The sequence below is a fragment of the Myxocyprinus asiaticus genome, chromosome 19 (genome assembly GCF_019703515.2).
Source record: "Myxocyprinus asiaticus isolate MX2 ecotype Aquarium Trade chromosome 19, UBuf_Myxa_2, whole genome shotgun sequence".
Taxonomy (NCBI): domain Eukaryota; kingdom Metazoa; phylum Chordata; class Actinopteri; order Cypriniformes; family Catostomidae; genus Myxocyprinus; species Myxocyprinus asiaticus.
In genome coordinates this window covers 31,783,673-31,807,963 of record NC_059362.1, presented here as the reverse complement: position 1 = coordinate 31,807,963, position 24,291 = coordinate 31,783,673, and the positions used below count along the sequence as shown (strand labels likewise).

The window sequence follows — 24,291 nt, the reverse complement described above, 5'->3', positions numbered from 1 at the left end:
TTTTTTGAATTACTTATTAACAACAATTACACACAGACTCATTATAAGAAATGTCACCTTTAGATATGTTGTTATTTTAGCATGAATTTACTCCAGAAGAAGCTGTTTCTCTGATGTTCTATCATTACCTCTATACAAGGCACTGATCCCTCTTGTTTGAACGAGTCTTTTGACGGCTTAAGCGCTTGTCTGCTTGTGTCTTTCAGCATGCATGTTAAGATGAGCAGAAAAGAAATAGTTCCCATCCTGCACAAGTAGGCAATTTGCTAATATAGCCTAATCCTTTTTTATTTTACTTTGAAGCTTATGATTATTGTTCATGTTCATGGTAACCAAATAATAAATTATAAATTGTTAGAATCGATATTTTTGTGTGAGGATCGATATTTTTGATACAACATCAGTATCAAAAATATTGATACTTTAGGATCGTTCCACCCTTCCCTAATAGGCAAAATAACACTATTTCCTCATCTAATAAATCTAAGTTCCTATTTCTCTGCCATACCACATTAAATACTAAACTTTTTATGTTTCTGAAGAATAAACAGGTTTAGAACTGACCACTAGGAAGAATGATATGCAGGAAAAAAGCGATAAGCAATAAACTTGCTGGACTATGTGACAGCAATATGTGATGTGATAAACGTAAGATTAATGTGTCAAATATGAATTATGTACATATTGATCCAAGGGACATGAATTGACATTCTGTAAAATATGAAGCATTAAACAATTGGAAATTTAATCAAACAGTAGGCCAAATTAACAGGTTTTAGTATATTGAATATGTATAAAGAACATTGCAAAAAATGTTCTGTATTTCTTATTTAATATTTCCATCAACAGTTTGTTTAATTATAATAATTAAATTATCTACATGATGCATATTTTTTTGTCTTGCATTCATTATTGTTAAAAAAAAAACACATTAACACTGGGTCTCTTAGTACCCGGTAGTGTTGTCACAGTACCAAAATTTCAGTAGTTTCAGTAGTATTATTCAACAGATGTCTTGCTTGTGATGCTTTAATTATTATTATATTTATTACAGTGAATATTACATTTTACTATACAGTTGTAATATATTTGTATTAAATTTCTTCAATTTGAGGCATCTAGATTTTATTCTGAATCGTGATTTTATTACGACGTGTTTTTATTTATTTTTTATTTTTTATTTTTTTAATCCCCTATTCTCCCAATTTGGTATGCCCAATTCCCACTACTTAGTAGGTCCTCATGGTGGCGCGGTTACTCACCTTAATCCGGATGGCGGAGGACAAGTCTCAGTTGTCTCTGCTTCTGAGACCGTCAATCCGCGCATCTTATCGAGTTGCTCGTTGTGCATAACACCGCGGAGACTCCACATGTGGAGGCTCATGCTACTCTCCGTGATCCACGCACAACTTACCACGCGCCCCATTGAGAGCGAGAACCACTATTCGTGACCACGAGGAGGTTACCCCATGTGGGAGGTTACCCCATGTGACTCTAACCTCCCTAGCAACCAGGCCAATTTGGTTGCCAATTTGGTTGACTGGAGTCACTCAGCACACCCTGGATTCGAACTCGCGACTGCAGGGGTGGTAGTCAGCGTCAGTACTCGCTGAGCTGCCCAGGCCCCCTATGACGTGTTTTTTGATGTTTGTTTTTTCAGTATCGACTTGGCACCAAAGTACCGTTACTTTTGACAACACTAGTACCTGCTATCTTTAATTCATTAGAGAAAGCTTTATAAAGATTTTTTTAGGGCTGTGTGCCCAAAATGGACTGGGAGCCAAAAATTAGGTCCTGTCTTCTTGTGTGTGAGCCCTCCTGTGTGTTCACCTGAGGTTAAATGGTCTAAATTTAGACCAGCAATCAAGAGCAATTAGCTGCCAAGAGACCTAAGGAGCTTTTGGCGTGTGAAGTGCGTAGCTGAGTGAGCGAAGATAATGGAACGGAGACCGTTGGGGGTGAAATGTGCTCCAAGTTTCAATGTTGATCACTGGTAGATTTTTTTACATGCTTAGTAGGGATGTGCAAAACTACATAGGCCTATTTTCAAAATTGACTAGTTCAGGCAATCCACTGTCTGAAAGCCCTGTGTAAATAGGCTGATTTCGGGTCCATCTGAGCCTGTTTGGTTATGGCTAGATGGAGCTCAATTGAATGGATGCTCTTAAGATGCTTTCAAAGTTGGACTATTTTTTACTTGACATGCCATCTTACAAATGCAATGTTTGTGGCAGAATGCTCAAAAACAGTGCAAGGATCGTTGCAACAGCAAATTACCTTTCTCTTTATGTGCATGGCTGTAGTGGCAGAGCTTTAAAGGGGATGAATTTAAAGACACAACTTTTCTGTAAATGTTTTTAGCGTGCAAACTATTTAAAGGGATAGTTCACCCAAAAATGAAAATTCTTTCATCATTTATTTCCTCTCATGACATCCCAGATGTGTTTGACTTTAATTCTTTGCAGAACACAAACAAAGATTTTTAGAAGAATATCTCAGCTCTGTTGGTCCTTTCAATGCAAGTGAATGGTGGCCAGATGTGAAAGTGAAACTAAACAGGCACCACGTGACTTCCAGATGTGACAGTGGAGATTTTTAGTAAAAAAGGACTTAAATATTTATTTGTTTCTCACTCACACCTATCATATCACTTTTGAAAATGTGGATTTTTACCTCTGGAGTCTTATGACTTACTTTTATGCTGCTTTTATCTGCTTTTTGGACCTTTAGATTTCTGGCTACCATTCACTTGCATTGAAAGGACCAATAGAGCTAAGATATTCATCTAAAAATCTTCATTTGTGTTCAGCAGAAGAAAGAAATTCATACACATTTGGGATGGCATGAGGGTGAGTAAATGATGAGAGAATTGTTTTTTTTGGGTGAACTATCCCTTTAAGAGCTAAAGCTTAGCACGCTAACTAAAGCACCACCACTATAAAAAAATAAAATAAAAATAAATTATATATATATATATATATATATATATATATATATATATATATATATATATATATATATATATATATATATACACACAGTTGAAGTCAGAAGTTTACATACACTTAGGTTGAAGTCATTAAAACCCATTTTTTAACTATTCCACAGATTTTATATTTGCAAACTATAGTTTGACAAGTAGGACATTGTAAAACAGCTTCACAACAGGTGGCAAGGAGAACACAGGGAAGCAGGTAGGACTTTTAATAGGCCACTTCAGTGTTTTACAACTTCACAAACTCATCAGCTTCACAGGCACGTAGGCATTTAACACATCAGCTTCATAAACACGTAGTCACTGAAACACATCAGCTTCTTAAACATAACAGGTTAAACAGCTTCAGGAGCACCGTGGCCATCTTTGTGCCAGACTCTCTCACCCTCTCTGCTGGTGGTGTGACTGCTTATATGCCGCTCTCCCCATGCTCACTGGAATTAGAGACAGGTGTTACACATAATCTAGCTCAGGTGCAAGCGCCCTTACCGCTTTCTCTCTCTCCGGATGGACACTCAACCACACCCTCGCTGTCACATAACCCCACCACCCAACTCAGGCCGGGGTGACATCCGGCCTGTCTACCACCCCCCCCCCCCCAATTCCTGGAAAGGAAGTCGGCGACAGCCATCTGTGCTCCCGGTCTGTGGACCACCTTGAACTTAAATGGCTGAAGAGCCAGATACCAATGGGTGATCCGCGCGTTGATATCCTTCATGCGGTGGAATCATTGGAGTGGGGCGTGATCCGAGCAGAGGGTGAAGGCCCGCCCTAACAGGTAGTACCAGAGAGTGAGGACCATCCACTTGATGGCGAGACACTCCTTCTCTACGGTGCTATACTTAGTCTCCCTCAGTGAGAGCTTGTGGCTAATGTACAGCACCGGGTGCTCCTCTCCCTCCACCACCTGCGAGAGTATGGCCCCCAGCCCTCTGTCTGAAGCGTCCGTCTGCAAGACAAAAGGGAGAGAGAAATCGGGAGAATGTAAAAGTGGCCCCCCGCAAAGTGCAGCTTTAACTTGCTTAAACGCCTGTTGACACTGCTCCGTCCACTGGACCGGGTCTGGAGCTCCCTTTTTAGTGAGATCAGTCAGCGGGCTGGTGACATCCGAATAATTAGGCATGAATCTCTTATAATAGCCAGCCAGCCCCAGGAACTGTCTCACCCCCTTGGGCCTCGGGCAGGTCGCAATCGCCGCAGTCTTGTCAGTTTGGGGATGCACTTGTCCGTGGCCCAAGTGGAACCCCAGATACCGTACCTCCACCCGCCCAATCGTGCACTTCTTGGGGTTTGCTGTGAGACCCGCTCATCTCGGCGATCTCAGAACCGGCTCGGTCTCGATGTGGTGCTGTATGAGGTTTGTACGACCCGGTAGAGGGGAAAACACGTCTGCAAACTCCTTTTGCAACTTGGCAACCTCTGCGAGTTGATACGGTGAGAGGTGGTCTCCGCAAGTGACCGGGGTGAAATGATTGTGTATTCACCTCTGGCCCGAGCTCCGCCCTCTCCGGGACTACCGTAGCCAATGTCACAGGGACCGCCTCCCTCCACAATTTCAGGAGGTTGAGGTGATATATTTGACGTGCGCCCCCTCTATCGGTTTGCTTTACCTCATAATTGAGATCCCCCACTTGTCGTGTGACCTCAAAGGGTCCTTGCCACTTGGCGAGTAATTTGGAGCTCGATGTGGGAAGTAATATGAGTACCTTATCTCCCGGTGCAAATTCCCGCAGCCGCATTCCCGTCGTACAGTCGGCTCTGTCATTCTTGAGCTTGGAGCAAATTCTCCTGTGTTAGTTGCCCCAAAGTGTGGAGTTTTGCTCTAAGATCAAGAACGTATTGAATTTCATTCTTACTGTTTGAACGTCCCTCCTCCCAAGCTTCGCGCATAACATCAAGCACGCCACGTGGATGCCACCCATATAGCAGCTCGAATGGGGAAAATCCCGTGGAGGCTTGTGGGACCTCTCGTATTGCGAATAACAGGGAATCAAGCCATTTGTCCCAATTTCTAGCTTCCTCGTGCATGAACTTATGAATCATATTTTTAAGGGTTTTATTAAATCGCTCCACCAGGCCATTTGTTTGTGGATGATAAATGCTGGTGTGGATTGATTTAATGCCCAATAATTCGTGAAGCTCGCATAGTGTTCGTGACATAAAGGTTGTGCCCTGATCAGTGAGGATTTCTTTCGGAATCCCCACCCGGGAGATTATTTTGAAGAGTGCCTCCGCAACACTGAGTGCTGAGATGTTGCGCAGAGGCACTGCTTCCGGATATCGCGTTGCATATTCCACCAGGACCAATACAAAGCGATGTCCGCGTGCTGACTGCTCTAATGGCCCGACGAGGTCCATTCCAATTCTCTCTAAGGGGACCTCAATCAGCGGAAGAGGGCACAATGGCACTTTTGGGGTGGCCGGTGGATTCACCAGCTGGCATTCGCAGCATGCCGCACACCACCTGCGGATATCGCCGCCAATGCCCGGCCAATAAAAATGGGCTATTAGGCGGTTCAGTGTTTATCTTACCCCTAGATGACCCACCATGGGATTATAATGAGCCGCCTGGAACACCATTTCCCGACGGCTCCACGGTATTAAGAGCTGGGTTGTGTCTTCCTTTGTTTGAGCGTCCTGCGTCACTCTATACAACCGCTCATTTATAATTGCAAAATAAGGATATGAAAGGGTGACACCCGGCTGGAGTTGTTGACCATCAATCACTCTCACTTGGTCAAAGGCGTGCTTGAGGGTTTAGTCTCGTGACTGCTCCAAAGGGAAATCCCCTTCGGGAAATCCCCTAAGGATGGGAGGGGCTGCAGCCACTGCCCCCCTCACGTCATCCTGACGTGGAGCAGACGAAGACGGCCCTGGCTCTGCCTCCCCTGCCAGAGCATCACACATCTCACATCTCATTGCTTTAGTGCAGGACCCATCCGCGCATATTCCCTTTAATACATTTCTAAATTCAGGCCAATTAGTCCCCAAAATCAGCAGATGGGTGAGGCGGGATCTAACCGCGGCCTCCACTCTGTTTTGTTCCCCGAAATTTAATAACAAGGGTCACCACAGGGTAGTTGTGAATATCCCCATGCACACATTTCACCCTCACCATTTTAGCTGTTCCCAAAACCTCGCCTTGTCCATCGCAGGGCATTGATCCCGGAAGTGTCCCGGATCCCCGCAACTCCAGCAGACCGGCCCAGGCGCCACGCCCGCACCTGCGTCGGCGGACACTTCCACCTGAGGGGGAGAGCGGCGGGGCACTGTAGGGGCAGGGGGGTGTGTCCCCCACCTCGCTCGGGGAACTGGCCGCGGTGGCGGAGCTCCTCGCCTGGAATGGGCTCTGGAGAGAAAGCAGAGTGAGAGGGGAGGGGGGAACACAGGGGGAGGGGGAAGAGGGAGAGAGAGAGAGAAGAAGAAGAGGGCTCTTCCGCCCTCGGGTATGCCGCCATATTGTCCTCCACGAGTTGGACAGCTTCCTCCAATGACGCCGGGTGGTGGCACTGGACCCATTCCGCCGTTCCCTTTGGCAGACGAAGGATAAGCTGCTCCAGTACCACTTGATCGATGACTCCCATTACGTCGCGGTTCCCCGCCAGCAGCCATTTCTGGCACGCATCTCGGAGCCGTTGGGAAAAGGCAAACGGGTGGTCGGACTTCCCCAGCTTCAAGGTCCGGAAGAGCTGTCGGTACTGCTCCGGACTTCGACCCACCCGCTGCAGGATGGCCTTCTTCAGGTCATCATGGGCTAGGAGGTTAGCCACCGGCAGCTGTTGGGCAGCAAGCTGGGCTTCCCCGGACAAGAGCGGAAGGAGCCTGGCCACCCAGTGGTCACTCGGCCAGCTCCAGACCTCAGCTGTCCGCTCAAAAAGGTCAAGAAAAGCCTCTGCGTTGTCTTCTGCCCCCATTTTCAGGAGCGTGGGTGGGGGCAGGGGGCTACTATTGTCCAAGGTCACAGCCGGGGCTCTCTCCTGGCCAAGAAGGCTCCAGATCGCATGCCGGTCCTCTGCTTGAGCTCGCAGGATTTCAAAGAAGTGGCGATCCTGGTCTTGGCGGAGCTCAAGCAGGGATTGTTGGTGGTTCTGATATAGGCTGGTGAGGGACTAAAGGATCTCGGCCAACTGGGAGGGCTCCATGGGGTGTACCTCAATGATCCCGGGTTTCGGCACCAGTGTACACAGTGAACAGCTTCACAACAGGCGGGAAGGAGAACACAGGGAAGCAGGTTTTTCCTGGCTCAGGCAGGACTTTTAATAGGCCACTTCAGTGATTTACAACTTCACAAACTCATCAGCTTCACAGGCACGTAGGCATTTAACACATCAGCTTCATAAACATAACAGGTTAAACAGCTTCAGGAGCACCGTGGCTTTCTTTGTGCCAAACTCTCTCACCCTCTCTGCTGGTGTTGTGGCTGCTTATATGCCACTCTCCCCATGCTCACTGGAATTAGAGACAGGTGTTACACATAATCTAGCTCAGGTGCAAGCGCCCTTACCGCTTTCTCTCTCTCCGGACGGACGCTCGACCACGCCCTTGCTGCCACAGACATTTACTTTGTTTATGAGTAATTTTTCCAACAATTGTTTACAGACAGATTGTTTCACTTTTAATTGACTATATCACAATTCCAGTGGGTCAAAAGTTTACATTCACCAAGTTAACTGTGCCTTTAAGCAGCTTGGAAAATTCCAGAAAATTATGTCAATCCTTTAGGCAATTACCAGATTAGCTTCTGATTGGCTAATTGGCTAACTGGAGTCAATTGGAGGTGTACCTGTGGATGTATTTTAAGGCCTACGTTCAAACTCATTGCCTCTTTGCTTGACATCATGGGGAAATCAAAAGAAATAAGCCAATACCTCCACAAGTCTGGTTCATCCTTGGGAGCAATTTTTTAAATGCCTGAAGGTACCACGTTCATCTGTACAAACAATAGTATGCAAGTATAAACACCATGGGACCACGCAGCCATCATACCGCTCAGGAAGGAGACGCATTCTGTGTCCTAAAGATGAACGTAGTTTGGTGCGAAAAATGCAAATCAATCCCAGAACAACAGCAAAGGATCTTGTGAAGATGCTGGAAGAAAAAGTATCTATATCGAAAGTAAAACGAGTCCTACATCGACATAACCTGAAAGGCTGCTCAGCAAGGAAGAAGCCAATGCTCCAAAACCGCCATAAAAAAAATCCATACTACAGTTTGCAAGTGCACATGGGAACAAAGATCTTACTTTTTGAAGAAATTTCCTCTGGTCTGATGAAACAAAAATTGAACTGTTTGGCCATAATGACCATTGTTATATTTGGAGGAAAAAGGGTGAGGCTTGCAAGCCAAAGAACACCATCCCAACCGTGAAGCATGGGGGTGGCAGCATCATGTTGTGGGGGTGCTTTGCTGCAGGAGGGACTGGTGCACTTCACAAAATAGATGGCATCATGAGGAAGGAAAATTATCTGGATATATTGAAGCAACATCTCAAGACATCAGCCAGGAAGTTAAAGCTCGGTCGCAAATGGGTCTTCTAAATGGACAATTTTTATTTGATTTATTTGACAATAAAAAGTTAAATGAATCACAGCTGAAATTGTCAAGGATAACACAATAAAGTTAAAAACTTGTTTCCATTGTGGTCCTTGATATTACATAATATAGATGACATACCTGGTGACAGGTACACTGGCAGTGATAGTATTACTTCACATAGAATATCCACACATAAAATACAATATCACAATTATACATATACTCATTATTAAAAAATACTATTCATCAATAAGTCAATTTATCTAAAAAATAAAAAGTCCCAAAGACAATGACCCCAAGCATACCTCCAAAGTTGTGGCAAAATGGCTTAAGGACGACAAAGTAAAGGTATTGGAGTGGCCATCAAAAAGCCCTGACCTCAATCTGATAGAAAATTTGTGGGCAGAACTGAAAAAGCATGTGCGAGCAAGGAGGCCTACAAACCTGACTCAGTTACACCAGTTCTGTCTGGAGGAATGGGCCAAAATTCCAGCAACTTATTGTGAGAAGCTTGTGGAAGCCTACCCAAAACATTTGAACCAAGTTAAACAATTTAAAGGCAATGCTACCAAATACTAACAAATTGTATGTAAAATTGATGGAAGAAATAAAAGCTGAAATAAATCATTCTTTCTACTGTTATTCTGACATTTCACATTCTTAAAATGTAGTGATCCTAACTGACCTTATACAGGGAATGTTTTCTGTCAGGAATTATGATAAACTGAGTTTAAATGTATTTGGCTAAGGTGTATGTAAACTTCTGACTTGAACTATATATATATATATATATATATATATATATATATATAGTTCAAGTCAGAAGTTTACATACATATATATATATATAAAATTTAAAAAAATAAAAATCTAGATAAACTAGTCGATCTAACTAATTGACTAGTCGATTAGTCAACAGTCTTGACCAACCCTAATGCTTGGTGCTGTTTGCAAACAGAGAAAATTTTCAATATTCCACAGCCTCTTGGCTATAAGTAAAAGATGAGTTTCTAAGATCTCATCAAACACACATTGCCTTGCTACACTTCCGCTGCCTTCCTCACACTCCGAAGAAAGAGAAGAACAAAGAAATGTCAAGCATTACAGACAGGCCTGTGATCACAGTCTTCCTATGTCTGAACTCTGATCTGAGAGAGTGATTTTGGTTGTGTCATAACTGCTGAATCTACACAAGTATTCTAGACTCATGAAACTGTGCTGAAATGCACTGAATCCACTGAAGTCATCCTTTCATTCTGCTGGGAAATAGCACACTGCAAGTCGGTGTTTTGATGCTGAGGGTTATATAGGTGCATAGGTGGCTTGATCGATGTTCACAACTCATGAGTTTTTACCTCACTGCTAAAAAAAAAATCCCTGTTGAGTGCAAATTCACTGTATCTTTCTGTCATTTTCTTTTTAAATGTCCATTTCTTGTCTCACTCTTTGTTTTTTCTCTCCATTTCTCTTCTCCTCACCATCTCTTTGTGTTAATGCCTCAGTGTGTTGTATCAGAAAGGAGGTCATGCTCAGTTTTTTTTCTTCAAGCGAGTCAGAATAAATGCAATTTTCTCTCAAGGTTTTAAAACTTTTTTTTTTCTCCTTTTGAACTCATAAAGCAACTGCTTTATTTAATGTTCCATTTCGTACAAACGTCGTGCACTGCAATATTTAGGTGATTTGGGGTACAGTATTCTCTCCGTTTTTACATATCAAGCCAGTAAATGTAATGACATAAAGCAAAGAACAAGTCTGTGTGGTGAATTTAGGTGAGAGGCATGTGATATGTGTGTGTGTGTGTGTGTGTGTGTGTGTGTGTGTGTGTGTGTGTGTGTGTGTGTGTGTGTGTGTGTGTGTGTGTGTACTGAGACAGTTCTTTGATGTGTTATTAGCAACTACCGCTGGGCAAATCTTTTGCTCCGCTCTTCCTTTTTTCTGTCCATCTAGCTTTCAAAGATTTTGCGTAGTGCTGGGTTTTATCCCTCCCCAGGCAAGATGAACTGTGAGACAGAACAGCAGATCTCAGACTGAGTGTGTCTAAACCCACAGACTTTCTGCTCTCTGGGCTGGAACACTAATGAGTGCAGTATTGCACTGCTTAGCATAAACCTGTTTCAGCTAGAAAGGAGCAAATGGGATGCTCATTTTAAAAATCACATACTATCATTATTTATAATGAAGCAATATCACCAGCAAGTAGGGCTGGACGCTAAGATAATGTAATCGGATATTGACAATGACTGGCAATTACCCCGAGGCGATTGTCATTGATAGACAATGATCAACAGTTTTGGAAAATGTTAAACCATAGAGCCGGGAAGTTGCCAAATATATACAATAATATACCAACATTTAACACACGCTTACTGTTTTTGTCATTGTTGTTGTTGTTGTTGAGCATTTTAGATTATAATTCAATCATTAGGTTAAAAGTATTACAGATTTAAGAAGCCAGTTTTGTCTATTTTCACTGTCGACATGTACTCTGAATAGCATTAAACATGTACCATAAAAGTTATAGGCTAAACTTTTGACTCATACATTTTATTGTAACTGATACAGCCTGTCGGGGAAAAACATTATTATGAAATGTCATTTAGGTGAAACTTAAGATAACGACAATAAGACAATAATATCGGGCCAGTGCAAGCCAGGGCTATCAACTGGTCAGCCGGGGCCAATAGCCTCGGACCCTGAGCCGCAAGACCAAAATCTGATCTGCAGTCCCACCATCGGGCCAATAGCCCCGCAGCGTTGCCCTAACTCCCACCCTTAATACACTGCCCTGGTGCCAACGTCACACAACCCGCCCATTTCACAAGCAAGAGGGAAACTCAAGCTGAGGTATCAGACTCTGAAGACTAGCTAGCCCTCGAAATGAGCACATGTTTGTACTGTGCCCGTTCGGTGACAATATACTTAATCACGTCTTCATTTGAGAAGGACATAGCTGCAGGCAGAGCTCCAAAAAGGGTTAGGCGCTTCAAACCGCCAGCAAAGATATAGGGAGCCCCTAACCTAACCCCTAACCTTAACCGTGAGTGGAAGTGACGCCCCTTTTGGAGTTGCCGCAACCCCCATTTGGAATAATCCCACCCCCTTAACCTCGCCCTCTTTGGAAATGACGCCCCCATTTGGAGGTCTCTGGCCTGCACTATACCTACTTGCTTCATTTCAGCAGACACCATTGCTCTGATGTTGCTCATTATTATTAGCCCAAATATTCAGAAAAGATCTGATTTCATCCACTGATCAGTACTGATGATTCTCCATTGTCCATTGATCTGTTGAGGAAAGCTGTTAGCTAGATGTGAAAAATTAGGAAATGAGTACCTTGGAGCGGAATCCTCTGACCTCTGCCCAAGGCTAATCGGTGGGCCAGGGCACTTGGTCATTGGCCGAGGAAGCCCAGAGGAGGCACAGTGAAGTCCCGGAAGTGACAGTGGGAACACAACTGGCCCACGCACATACTAGCATGTCCTCATTTGGCCCGATAGTGGAAATGTGGCTATTGAGAGTAACCAGACATCGGTATTTATGAAGGTTTTATTCTTATTTTGGTAGTTTTTACATTGATTCTTATGGAGAACAGAACCAGAAAAAAGTCCAGAGGCAGTCAAATTCATCTTGGCGCCGCTCAGGGTTTGGTCAGGAAAACCGTGGATATGTGATGTGTTATGTAACAAGTTTATATTGTGTAACTTGTCTGGAACTGCGTGAACACAGACAAGAGGTGTGATTAAAAACAGTGCTGTTATACTAAATATTAGCACTTGCGGAAACTAGCTGTTGTATAAATATGCATAGAATATCAATTGGTTGAATTTGATTAATTAATTTATTAATTGTTATTAATTGGGTTAAATATCTGTGATTGTCTTCATATTTTGACTCCTGTTTAACGGCAAATAAATATTAGGGGTGTTCGATTTCAAGTTTTTTAGATTCTACTCCAATTCCCGACTCCAGCCGTTGGAATCGACTCCTCGACTCCATTTATTTTTAATCAGGATTGCATCAAAATTCAGGGCAGTCACCAGGGGTTAACATTAGTGGGCAGTGCCTTCCCAAGTGACATATTTTCACCTACCAAAATTGCTTGTCAGGCATGAGTGGAAAATCAATGGAATTATAGAAATCTTCATTAATTTTCACTCGTGTATATAGCTCGCTTAGTCAACTACTTACTGCGTCCAATTGCTGCTCTGTGATAAATTTGAAGTTTTTATGTAACTCCTGGTCAGTTTCTCCTACCCAAAGCATAACCCTAACTGTTAGTGGGATGGGAGAAGCTGACTCTACATGGCTTCCATGCTGATGGAAAAACAAATCATGCATATATTCTTTCCTGATTCTCTTCAGTAATTATCAATAAGCATAGTATGAAGATGTAACAAGGTTAGGATGGGCAAGGAGGAGGCGGGAACCGGATGAAGCATCAAAGTAATATTTTAATGAAAATTTAAATGACACAAAGCACACACGGCAGCTGCGTGTGGCTCTCTCTCTCCTGAACTGCCGCATCCGGCTCGGCCTTATCCGCATCACCTCTCCTCGGCTAATTAGCCCGATTGGGGGCCGGCCGTGCGGACTCACGGCCCCGCCCTCCTCCTCGTCACACTCCTCCCTCCATTGTCTCAGGCCAGGGAACCCGTATATCCCAGAGACACACCGTCACCTGGTCCTCGACAACTCCTCCACCCTCTGGCAGACGACAGCCGCTTCTCCCCGGGCGGACCAGAGCGAGATCTCCGACCCTTGGCAGATGGAACACCCCTCCGCGTTCTGACAGCGGTAGCGAGCCCCTCCACCCCTGGCAGTGGCTCCACCACTCCAGGTGGCCGGCAACAAGCTCCTCCTCCCCTCACAGATGGCGGCCATTCCTCCGCATCTAGGCGACCGCTCCTTTGGGCAGACGGCAGTGGCAAGGACTCCACGACAGCGCATCCCTCCTCCTTCCCGGGCTTCGGCACCAATATAACAAGGTTAAAATGGGCAAGGAGGAGGCAGGAACCGGACGAAGCATCAAAGTAATATTTTTATGGAAACTTAAACAAAAAGACACAAAACACTCTCTCTCTCTCCCGAAATGCCACATCCGGCTCAGCCTTATCCCTCTCCTCGGCTGATTAGCCCGATTGGGGGCTGGCCGTACGGGCTCACTGACCGACTCCACCCTCCTCGTCGTCACAGGAGACATAATCAAATAAGAAAATAATTAATTTGGACCGTTGTTTTTAATGAAACGTACAGTATGGTATGTGAAATCATTTTTTATTGAATGAGGTGAAAATATTAAAACGGCAGCTTTTTAAACTCGACATTCTCTCGACCGCAGTGGGTTTAATTAAGATATTTTGGTGTGGGTATTGCTTTGAAAAATATCAAGCTTACCCATACATTTTAGATTATAGTGTTTCCTATTCCATATGTACTGGCGATGGCCCTGTGAAGATTGCAGTCTTTATTGCACACTAAATGTACTGTAGTTTTTAATTTATCTTAAGAGTTTTTAAAATTTATGACATGAAGACTCTAACTCTAAACTCTTAAAATAAAAAATAAAAAATAAAAATAATTTGTCTAAATTAGAGACATTGCGTAACTTTACATTAAAATAACCTGTAACAATGTCATTCCCTATTGCTGCTCATATCCAATATTAAGAGGGAAAATAAATAGAAACAGGCTGGGTCAGAAATAATTTATTTCACTGTAAAATAGATGTAATACTACACAAAGTACCGAAAGTTTTCAAATCTGTCACACGTCCTCTCATTCTCTTTTGCATGCACGCAAATTATCTCTCACTCACACACACACACATGATGAACGAGTGTCCCACCAACCAACAGGTATTTGTAGAGGATGTGATTGTTTTTTAAGAACGGTAATTCATTGATTTGAGCCAATCACATCATCCTTTTCGTAAAGTTACGGAGTTGAACAAAATGACTGATTCCTGTATTAGAGTCAACTCCGATTCTAGGACAAGTCAGAGACGAGGAATCGTTTGGAGTCGACTCCCCATCCCTAATGAATATACCTTTATTTGTTGTTTGTCTCATTTTTAGGTCAAGAACGGTTTGGGAATATGACCAGAGTTTACTATAAGGAGGCAGTGGGTGCATTTGTTGTTTTTGACATTACTCGAGGCTCTACGTTTGAGGCTGTATCAAAGTGGAAGCATGATCTGGACAGCAAAGTGAAACTGGCCAATGGTAATCCTATCCCTTCTGTACTTCTGGCCAATAAATGTGACCAGAAGAATGATGGATCCAACAATTCTTCCCTTATGGACAACTTCTGCAAGGAGGCTGGATTTTTGGGCTGGTTTGAAACATCAGCTAAGGTAATGTACACTCATTACATACAAACATACACACTTTTCCTGTTTACTTAAAGGTGTACTAAGTAATTTTTCATTTATGTTACCTGACTGATATAACAGTGGCCTTGGACTAATTTAATAATGGGGGGGGGTTAATAAGATAAACAAGGAGTTTTCGTCTGGTCATGCGAACATGTCAGTTACCATGAGGCGACCCACTCCATGTACAATAAAACAGCTTTTATTAAGTTACTTGATATGACTGAATTCTTGATCTCATGTGAGTGAACATCATTTAAAACAGACTTTTAAAAACTATTATTCATTTATTTGTGTAAAACATTGTAAATGAGGGATATATTACTGAGTGAACCATTCAGTGTTTGTTTGTGCTCGGTAAAACTAAAAGAGAACTTGTCACGAGACATTTTTGCTAAGAATAGAAGCTTTTTACTACACCTCTCTTCTCTAATCAGCTCAGACGACCATGAAAGCTGCCATATTAGATCAAGTATTTAAGATGGCTGACATTCTCCATGGTATTAAGGCCAAAACAGCGCCACTGTGGCAGTCTTAAGATCATTAGCCACTCCTCATGCCTGGATCACCAGAAACATGTCAAATATGCAACGAGTAACTTGTCACGTGAAGCCTACAGGGTGTATTGGATTTTTGAAGGAGAAACTTACTGTCTCAACTTCGAACTAAAAACTCATAACTTTAATGTAATGTTTCCTAATACATTTTTTGGCATCTCAAATTCTATTGAGCAGAAAATCATATATCAATGAAGTCAATGTTGTTTTTAGATAGAAGGCATTTTTCTGAGTGCCTGCAGTATGCTGACTTTAACTGATTTTTATTACAAATGTCTGTCAGCCCTGACCAAGATACATAGACAACAATTTCACAGTATCAGCTGAATGTTAGAAACACTGCATGAGTAAAGATACAGAAATATGTGTTTATAGTCTTACATCAGCAGTCTGTTTTATATCATTCTTTGCAAATCAATCTTCTCTCATACCTGCACACATACATCTGAGGGATGCTGGATGGATACATTAAATGGAAACAGATTTTCAATGACGTTTTTCATTGAATTTGCTCACCGAGGACTTTAAGACATTACAGCATAATTTTCTGAAACATTGTGTATTGTTACCACCCCCCCTATTTTTCCAAACTAGGGATGGCAAAACTACTCATTTTTATAATTGAGTAGTTGGTTGGTTGTTTGAACGACTAGTCGGCTAGTCAGTGTTAAGGATTATGTATAATTAGGCTCCGTTATGTTCACGTTACCCCAGTCAGACGTTTTCAGAGGGATATACGGACGCTAAGCCCAGCACTTCAACGTAGTAATGAACGGATAATCAACAAATATATAGGCCTAATAACTATAGCATCATATTGCACAAAACTATCTAAGTAAGAAATAAGAAACGCTCCAATACGGAGTGGAACGAAACCACTTATCTGCATCCTTAATGCAGAACGACACGCTTCAGTGTAAACGGAGTGCTTCAGGGTGATCTTTGCTGTGCATTCAAAAGTGCAGAACTGCTAGATAATATTGCAGGTACACATCTAATTCAAGACATCAAGCAGTTTGAACCTTTTTACTGCAACTATTTATTTAAGCAGTGTCAGACAGAATCAGCAACAGACTTTAATCTCTCCACAGCACCTCACAAATACAACAACATTACTCACAGCAGACAATTTAATGTCCGACATTGATCATCTTGAAATGTATTGTTGATTCGGTGCTTTGATCACTGTAACAGGACTCATCTTCAGGACATAAAAGGACTCAAACCTAAAGCATTAAAGAGATGACACTTCTTGCAGAGGGTTTTACTGTGCTGACTGTTATTCACTGTTAAGCACAACAAGCTATCATGACGCAAAAGCGCTCTCCAAGAAGTTGCCTCTCTTAATTATGGTCATTTGAGAAATGCATCTCCCATTAAAACCACTTCACTAAATATATGAATGTGAATTTTGGGTGAATAGTCACTTTAAGTTGCTTAAGCACTTTAAGCTTACTTGTTTGATGGCTGTAGAGAAATAGTCTGGAGGAAGAGAATGAAAAAGTGGAACAGGGAGGGAGGAGGAGGAAATGTCTGTTAATTCTGTGGAATAAAATGTCTAGGAGAGTGTGTGATTTGTATTTAACATTCTGTGAAATTGCACCACTTAAAGTGCACTTTTAAGTCACATGTTTTGGCCTTTAATATCTTAAATGCTTCTTGCTAATTAAGAAGTGCAATTTTGTTCAGTTTCTGTCTGAAGCAGTGTCTGGTCTTAACTGTTTAACAGAAGGTGTCTCATCACTCAGTCTGCATAAGCACATGTTTCTGAAACTGATCTCTCCATTAGGGACTCAAGAACACAGATGTTTGGCAGGGAGCTCTGGCACCTGTCGTGTGTGTGTATCATGTATGTGTGTGTGTGTGTGTGTGTGTGTGAGAAATTGTCTGCTTTATCTGTCAGGACCTCCTGGTGTTCAATAAAGCCTATATGCTGATGGTCCAAGGAGACTGTTTCTCTTCTCTCTGTCTCTCTCCTTTTCTTTTTCTGCTCTTCCTATCTTTCCTCTCTTAGGAGGCCTTATGTGTATGCATGTATTTATCACTTTGTGGGGACCAAATGTCCCCATAAGGATAGTAAAACCCGAAATTTTTGACATTGTGGGGACATTTTGTCGGTCCCCATGAGGAAAACAGCTTATAAATCATACTAAATGTTGTTTTTTAAAAATGTAAAAATGCAGAAAGTTTTCTGTGAGGGTTAGTTTTAGGGGCAGGGTTAGGGTTAGGGGATAGGATATAAAGTTTGTACAGTATAAAAACCATTATGTCTATGGAAAGTCCCCATAAAACATGGAAACCTGTGTGTATTTTGTTTTCCATATGATTAGCCTGAACCACTGAAGAGAAACTGCCTAAAGATGTTCCAGACAATTGCAGAAAATTCAAATTTTAAACAATGTTTTGTTTTCAGCTTGCAACATGAATGACTGTGTGTGGGCAGACAGATATTCCACAGGGCTTCTGTGAGCTCTGTAGATAATCGATTACCATAATAATTTCATAGCATGTTTATGGGTACAGTTCAAACAAGTTTCTCAATGCCTTATGCAGATCTCTTTGAATGGCAATGAAATCAACCACTGTTTGAGGAGTTCTAATGAGATGTGGTTACAAAATCTGTCACAGTCTGTCTCCATCATGTTCTTCGAGGACTCTTATTTTGAAGTTTTCCCCTGCACTACATTTCCCAGAATTCACTGCCCTAATCACTTCCATCTGTTCATCGTCATCCTCACCTGCCTTACATTCCCTAATTAGTTTTCTGTGTATAAATACCCTCTAGTTTTGCGCAATCATTTGTCAGTCCTTGTCAGTCAGTGTGTGTTTCATTGAGTTAAGTTTAGATGTTATGCTTTATTGAAGTGTTACGTTTAATAGTTTGTTTCTACTCCAGCGAATGTTCTACTCCAACTATTATAATTAAAGGATTGAATTCCTCTTCCTCTTCCACTCCTAGACACCCAACGTTATACAAGCCACCTCCCTCCTAAGCAAGCAAGGACACAGGACACTTTCTGAAATCCATGCCTTGAAACAGTCTCTTGATTCACTTAACAAGCTTTAAAAAATTACAGTTATCTACAAAAATGTACACTACAAAATACTAAGAGCTTATACTAAGAAAATAATGGTAACACTTTCTATGTAGCCCATATTTATAATGCATTGTAAAGTCATTATAATGCCTCATAATAAACCTTATAATATGTTGCAACTTCTCATAAATAATTGTAACCACATGTATAATACATTATAATACCTACTCACTTATACATTAGTGTATAATGCATTATAACACCATTAATGCACAAAATACAAATTAAGCACCCATTCAATGTAAATTATATTACGAAAAACACTTGTAAAGCTACAAGGCTAAAATATATCAGAATCTCTCTCCAATATAAAATATGTATGTTGATCACACATGTAGCCAATTTTCTTGGGTGTAAACACACCCAAAAAAAAAAAAAAAAAAAATATATATATATATATTTATATATATATAAAATTATACTCTGGACTCTATTCAATAAACTTTAAAGTTTTTGAATCTTATTTTGAGGCTTATTTTATAAATAACTCCAATTGTATAGGTTTAACTTGTATTGTGTGTTACCAAGTTTATGTTATGGCTGTTTATAAAAAGATATTGCTTTTGTAACTTTCCTTAAAGCAGGCAAAGACCACTTATAATATGATCATGTCTTAAAGCCTTTTGACTGTTTACACTATGCTGCTTTTTGCATGACAGCACCTATATGATTAACATTATTAGCATCTGCTGCGTTAAAATTGGATGTTGCTTGTCTTATAATGCATTATACTCTTAAGTATAACTATGAATAGGGGAAGTCTTATATAATGTAGTATAACTGTAGTTATAATTATTTATGAGAAGTTATAACTTATTATAAGGTGTATTATGAGACATTATGAACGCAGTAAAATGCATGTATGAATGCCTTTACAATGCATTATAAATATGGGCTCCATAGAATGTGTTACCAAAATAACATATAAAAAGCATGATTCATCCTTCTGCCATTGTACTCTAATGATACTACAATAAGCGGTTTGTGGTCCCCATCCAATGAGTAACTTCTTGAGTAATTTGTGAGGGGTGATATGGTAGTTGTCTTGGACTTTATACTGACTCCTAGCTAGGGCTGAACGTTTAATCTAAATAAAACCGGAATCGCGATATTATGTAGTGCGATACCCGCTGTCCTTACTGTATGTGTGTAGCTCTGTTCTCTGTATGCGTGAGGCTTAAGAGCTGAGCGTGTTATATTTACAGCGTTCTAGATTCACGTAATTCCAAATATGCTTGGCCGCTAAAAGTTACTATACTAACTTTTTTTTTTGTGGACAGAAGTGTGGATGAGGGCATTTATCTGCTTTAAAAGGACATGGTCCTTTAGGACAACAAACGTCTTCATTCAGTATTCTGCCAAAATCAAAGCTTCTGTTACAATAAAACCATTATAATAAATTATACAAGCTAATTGTTATTATTATCATTATTGTTGTTGTTTTTGGTGTAACACATAAATATGTTTCCGCAATAATTTCCTAATAACTTATTATTGGGTTCCAAAATATAATGATGAAAAGTGGGCTGAGACCTTATCACAAAGTGGACAAAAACAGATACACAGTGAACAGATACAATGTGAAGGTGATGTGAATCTGTTTTTCCCCCTCTATGTTTCACTGTATTTTTTTATTTATTTCGTCTGGTACTTTTTAAGAGACTCAAGTGTGAACACCCTTTCTTGAACAGTATTTTTTATTGGTAGTTGATGACTTAATTTTGGTCAAAAGAAAACACTTACTGTTTTTTTTTTTTTATTTATTTTTTTATGTTAATAATCATATGGCAGTTTAAATCGCAATATTTTTCAAAATAATTGCGATAAGATTTTTTGACCAAATCACTCATGTGGATGCAGCATCACCCAAAACCAACAGTTTTTGTAACCAGTGTCATTTTATCTTTTTTAGTTGTATTGGTTCTGGAAGTATTTTTCCTATTCATTTTTGTGATAGGGGTTTTTAAAATCCTTCATAAAAGAGTTCTAAGCCGTGAACCAAACCAACCAGCTCCGAGGTGAATCACAAAATTACAAACTTTGATTTGAAGCAAAAAAGTATTTAAAAATATTTAAAATGAAGGTAAAATGATGCATACTGATGGATTCAACAGAAGCGTATACTTTCTATTAACAACCTTGGAGCCCACTGGTAGGTCTAAAGGTTTATATGTTAGCATTAAAAATCTATTCTAGGGGAGTCACATGACACCATGTGAGGATCGGACGTGTGAACGGCGAGCTCTGCGCACTTTGCTAGTTTTAATACTTTAATGACATAAACCAGTGAGATTCGACACACTCAGTTCCATAACTGTTCTAGGAGGACAAAGTGTCAAAGAATTCAAAATACTCCGGCTCTGGAGACATTAAAAGACACTTATGTGCTCAAGCTGACGCCCCCGGGCAGGCCGCAAACCTGGGAGTTGACTTAGTCGGGGAGGTGCGGGAAATGCGGAGAGAGATGCTGAACATGTCGGCAATGCTGACGAAGGTCGTTGCTGACTTGGAGGATCTTGCTGTGATACATCGATCGATTACTGCCATGGAGGCAAAGTTCACTGATGTGGTTACAAAAGTGGGGGATGTCGAGAAATGGATTGATTACCTGGAGTCATCGGAGAGGGAATTATCTGCTAATCTGCTAGCAGATTTGGAGCGTGTATGGGAGAAGTTGGAGGACATGGAGAACCGTAGCTGGTGGAATAACATCCGTATCATCGGAGTTCCTGGATGGGCTCTTTCCGAATCTGCTCGACATAGCCGGCCATAAGCTGGAAATCGAGTAAGCTCACAGGGTTCCTACTCAGTGATCCGTGGAGGTAGATGGACCCCAATCAATTCTGGCCAAATTTTTGAGATCATCCGATAAAGATCTTGTGTTACGCAAGGCGAGGAGTAAAGGAAGGCTTTCTTGGAAGAACCACAGCATTTACTTGTTCCCAGACTTTGTGAATTCGATGAGAGAAACATGATCGACTTAAGGAATGCAAGAAAATTTTACATGAACAGAAGGTCGCTTTTGCACTGATATTCCCGGCCAAATTGAGAATAGATGCTAAGGATGGCCGTAAAACATTCACATGCCCACAGCAAGCGATGTCCTTCATAAAGTCAATGGAGTAAGTCATCTTGTTGCACTCAAGTTGCAGCCGAGTGGACCGGCTCACTAAACATTTGCTTGACTGTTTGAGAATCTAGCGGCTGGAGTTTATTTTGTAGAGTAACACACTTTCAGGACAGTTCTATGGATGAATCTACATGCTCTTTATGCTTATTGTGCCTGTTGGCTGGAGTTTGTTTCATGGAGTATTTCTTGCAAGTCATTGGAGTGAGTAAGTCATTTGTTCGCACTCATGTTGCAGCCGAGTGAACCAGTTCACTGAACATTTGCTTGACTGTTTGAGGAATCTGCGTGCTTTTTGTGCTGGTTCCGCCTATCGGCTGGCGTTTATTTTGTAGAGTAACACACCTTCAGGACAGTTCTATGGATGAATCTACACACACTGTGTTTATTCCGCCTATTGGTTGGAGTTTGTTTTATTGATTATCTCTTGCTGTGCAGTTTTTTAAGTCATCAAGAGATCACATGTAACACCAATTTTAATTTCTTTACATTGGCTCCCAGTAAAATTTTGAATTCAATTTAAAATTCTTGTGATGGTGTTTAGAGCATTGCATGGTCAAGCTCCTGCTTATGTAAAAGAGTTGTTGCAACCTTATAACTTCAGCAGGAATCTGAGATCTTCGGAACAGGTCTTGTTAGCTGTTCCTTGCTCTAGACTAAAGACTAAAGGTGACGGTGCCTTTGAGGTTGTTGCTCCCAAATTTTGGAATGCTCTCCCTTTGGATTTAAGATCTGTGGACTCTGTGGTCTTATTTTGGCTAATATTTATGCACCTAACGTTGATGATCAGGGCTTTTTTATAGATCTTGAAGGGAAGTTGCAAGCCGCTGGCACCCATCATGATATAATATTGGGAGGAGACTTTAATCTTTTGATGAACTCAGTCCTTGATCATAGTGAAGCAAAAGTGTGCATGCCCCATAGAGCAACATTGACGCTTCACAGAAAGTGTAAAAATCTTGGTCTAACAGATATTTGGAGACTTTTGAACCCATCTGGGAGGGACTGTAAGATCCATAAGATTTACTCTAGAATAGATTTTTTTTTATATATCTAAGTCCCTCATTTCATCAGTTGATGAGCTCATTGGAAACATTTTAGTCACAGATCACCCTGGTGTGTTTAGAGGTGTTGCCACATATAGAGAAAAGGAAATCATATAGTTGGCACTTTAATGTATCCCTTTTGCAAAATCCTGAATTCCAACAAATGCTAAAGGCTGAAATCAATATCTATATGGAGACCAACTGGTCCTTAGTATCCTCTGTGGGCGTGGCTTGGGAGGCACTTAAGGTGGTTCTTAGGGGCCAGATCATACAGTATGCCTCATTCACCAAAAAATCCAAAGCACAAGAACTCATGGAATTGCAAGGGAATATTAAAAGTGCTGAGGCAGAGCTGAAGCGCCGAATGTCATCTAATGGCCTCAGGGAATTCAAATAAAATCAGGCCCGATTGAAATATAGATATAATACTATTTTGAGTTTTGGTTATTCAGGGCAAGACAGTCATACTTTGAGTCGGTGGACAAGGCAGGAAAACTTCTGGCTTGATATATAAAACAGAGAGAGTCTTTTTCTACCATTCCCTCAGTGAAATCTGCTGGTGGTGCAATATTTACCTCAGCCATTTTTATTAATAATGCTTTTAAAGAATTCTATCTTGATCTCTTTTGTTCCACGTCTTCGTCTACCGATGAGGATATTAGAAACTTTGTGGAACCATTAGAACTTCCAAAACTGACGGCTGAGCAAAAAAATTATCTTGATTCTGAGATAACCTTGGAGGAGCTTGGCGAGGTAATTAAAGCCCTACTTACAGGTAAGGCTCCGTTGTCAGATGGCTTTGCCGCTGATTTTTTTTAGATCTTATGCTACAGAAGTGGCTCCACTTTTGCTAGAAGTGTATACGGAATCATTAAAAAATGGGAAGCTTCCACCAACCATGACACAAACCCGGATCAGTCTGATTCTTCAAAAGGACAAAGATCCAAGTGAGTGTAAGAGTTACCATTTAATTTTCCTGATCCAGCTAGACGTTAAAATATTGTCAAAAATTTTGGCTAACCGATTAAGTTATGACATCTCTTATACATATAGATCAGATGGGGTTTATTCAGGGCCGTAGCTCTTCTGATAACATTAGGCATTTCATCAATATCATGTGTTCAGTGATGAATAATCAGACTCTGGTTGCTGCCATCTCACTTGATGCCGAAAAGGCATTTGATATGGTAGAATGGGATTATCTTTTTAGGAATACTTTTATTGGGTGTTGTTACTTTATAGACACCCGGTAGCGGCAGTTCAAATGAATGGATTAATTTCAGATTATATTATTCGGATAGGGGCACCCGGCAGGGTTGCCCTCTTTCCACCTTATCGTTCTGTATTGCCCTGGAACCATTAGCAGCCGCGATAAGAAAGGATGATGATTTCCCAGGAGTAGTGGCGGGAGGTGTGGTGCATAAGCTTTTGCTTTACGCAGATGATATTTTATTATTCGTCTCCGACCCTACTAGATCTATGCCTTGCCTCCACAGAATAATTAATTCCTTTTCTAAATTGTCAGGATACAGAGTCAATTGTTTTAAATCCGAAGCTTTGGCT

The 24,291-nt window shown here is 41.2% G+C and overlaps 1 protein-coding gene across 1 annotated transcript in view; it reads left to right on the top strand.

Moving 5' to 3' along the window:
- Positions 1-24,291, top strand: part of rab32a (RAB32a, member RAS oncogene family) — a 57,404-nt gene that overhangs the window by 29,434 nt on the left and 3,679 nt on the right. The window contains exon 2 of the mRNA XM_051645289.1: positions 14,605-14,882. Coding sequence (XP_051501249.1) covers positions 14,605-14,882 — 278 coding nt within the window. The remainder of the gene's footprint in view (positions 1-14,604; positions 14,883-24,291) is intronic.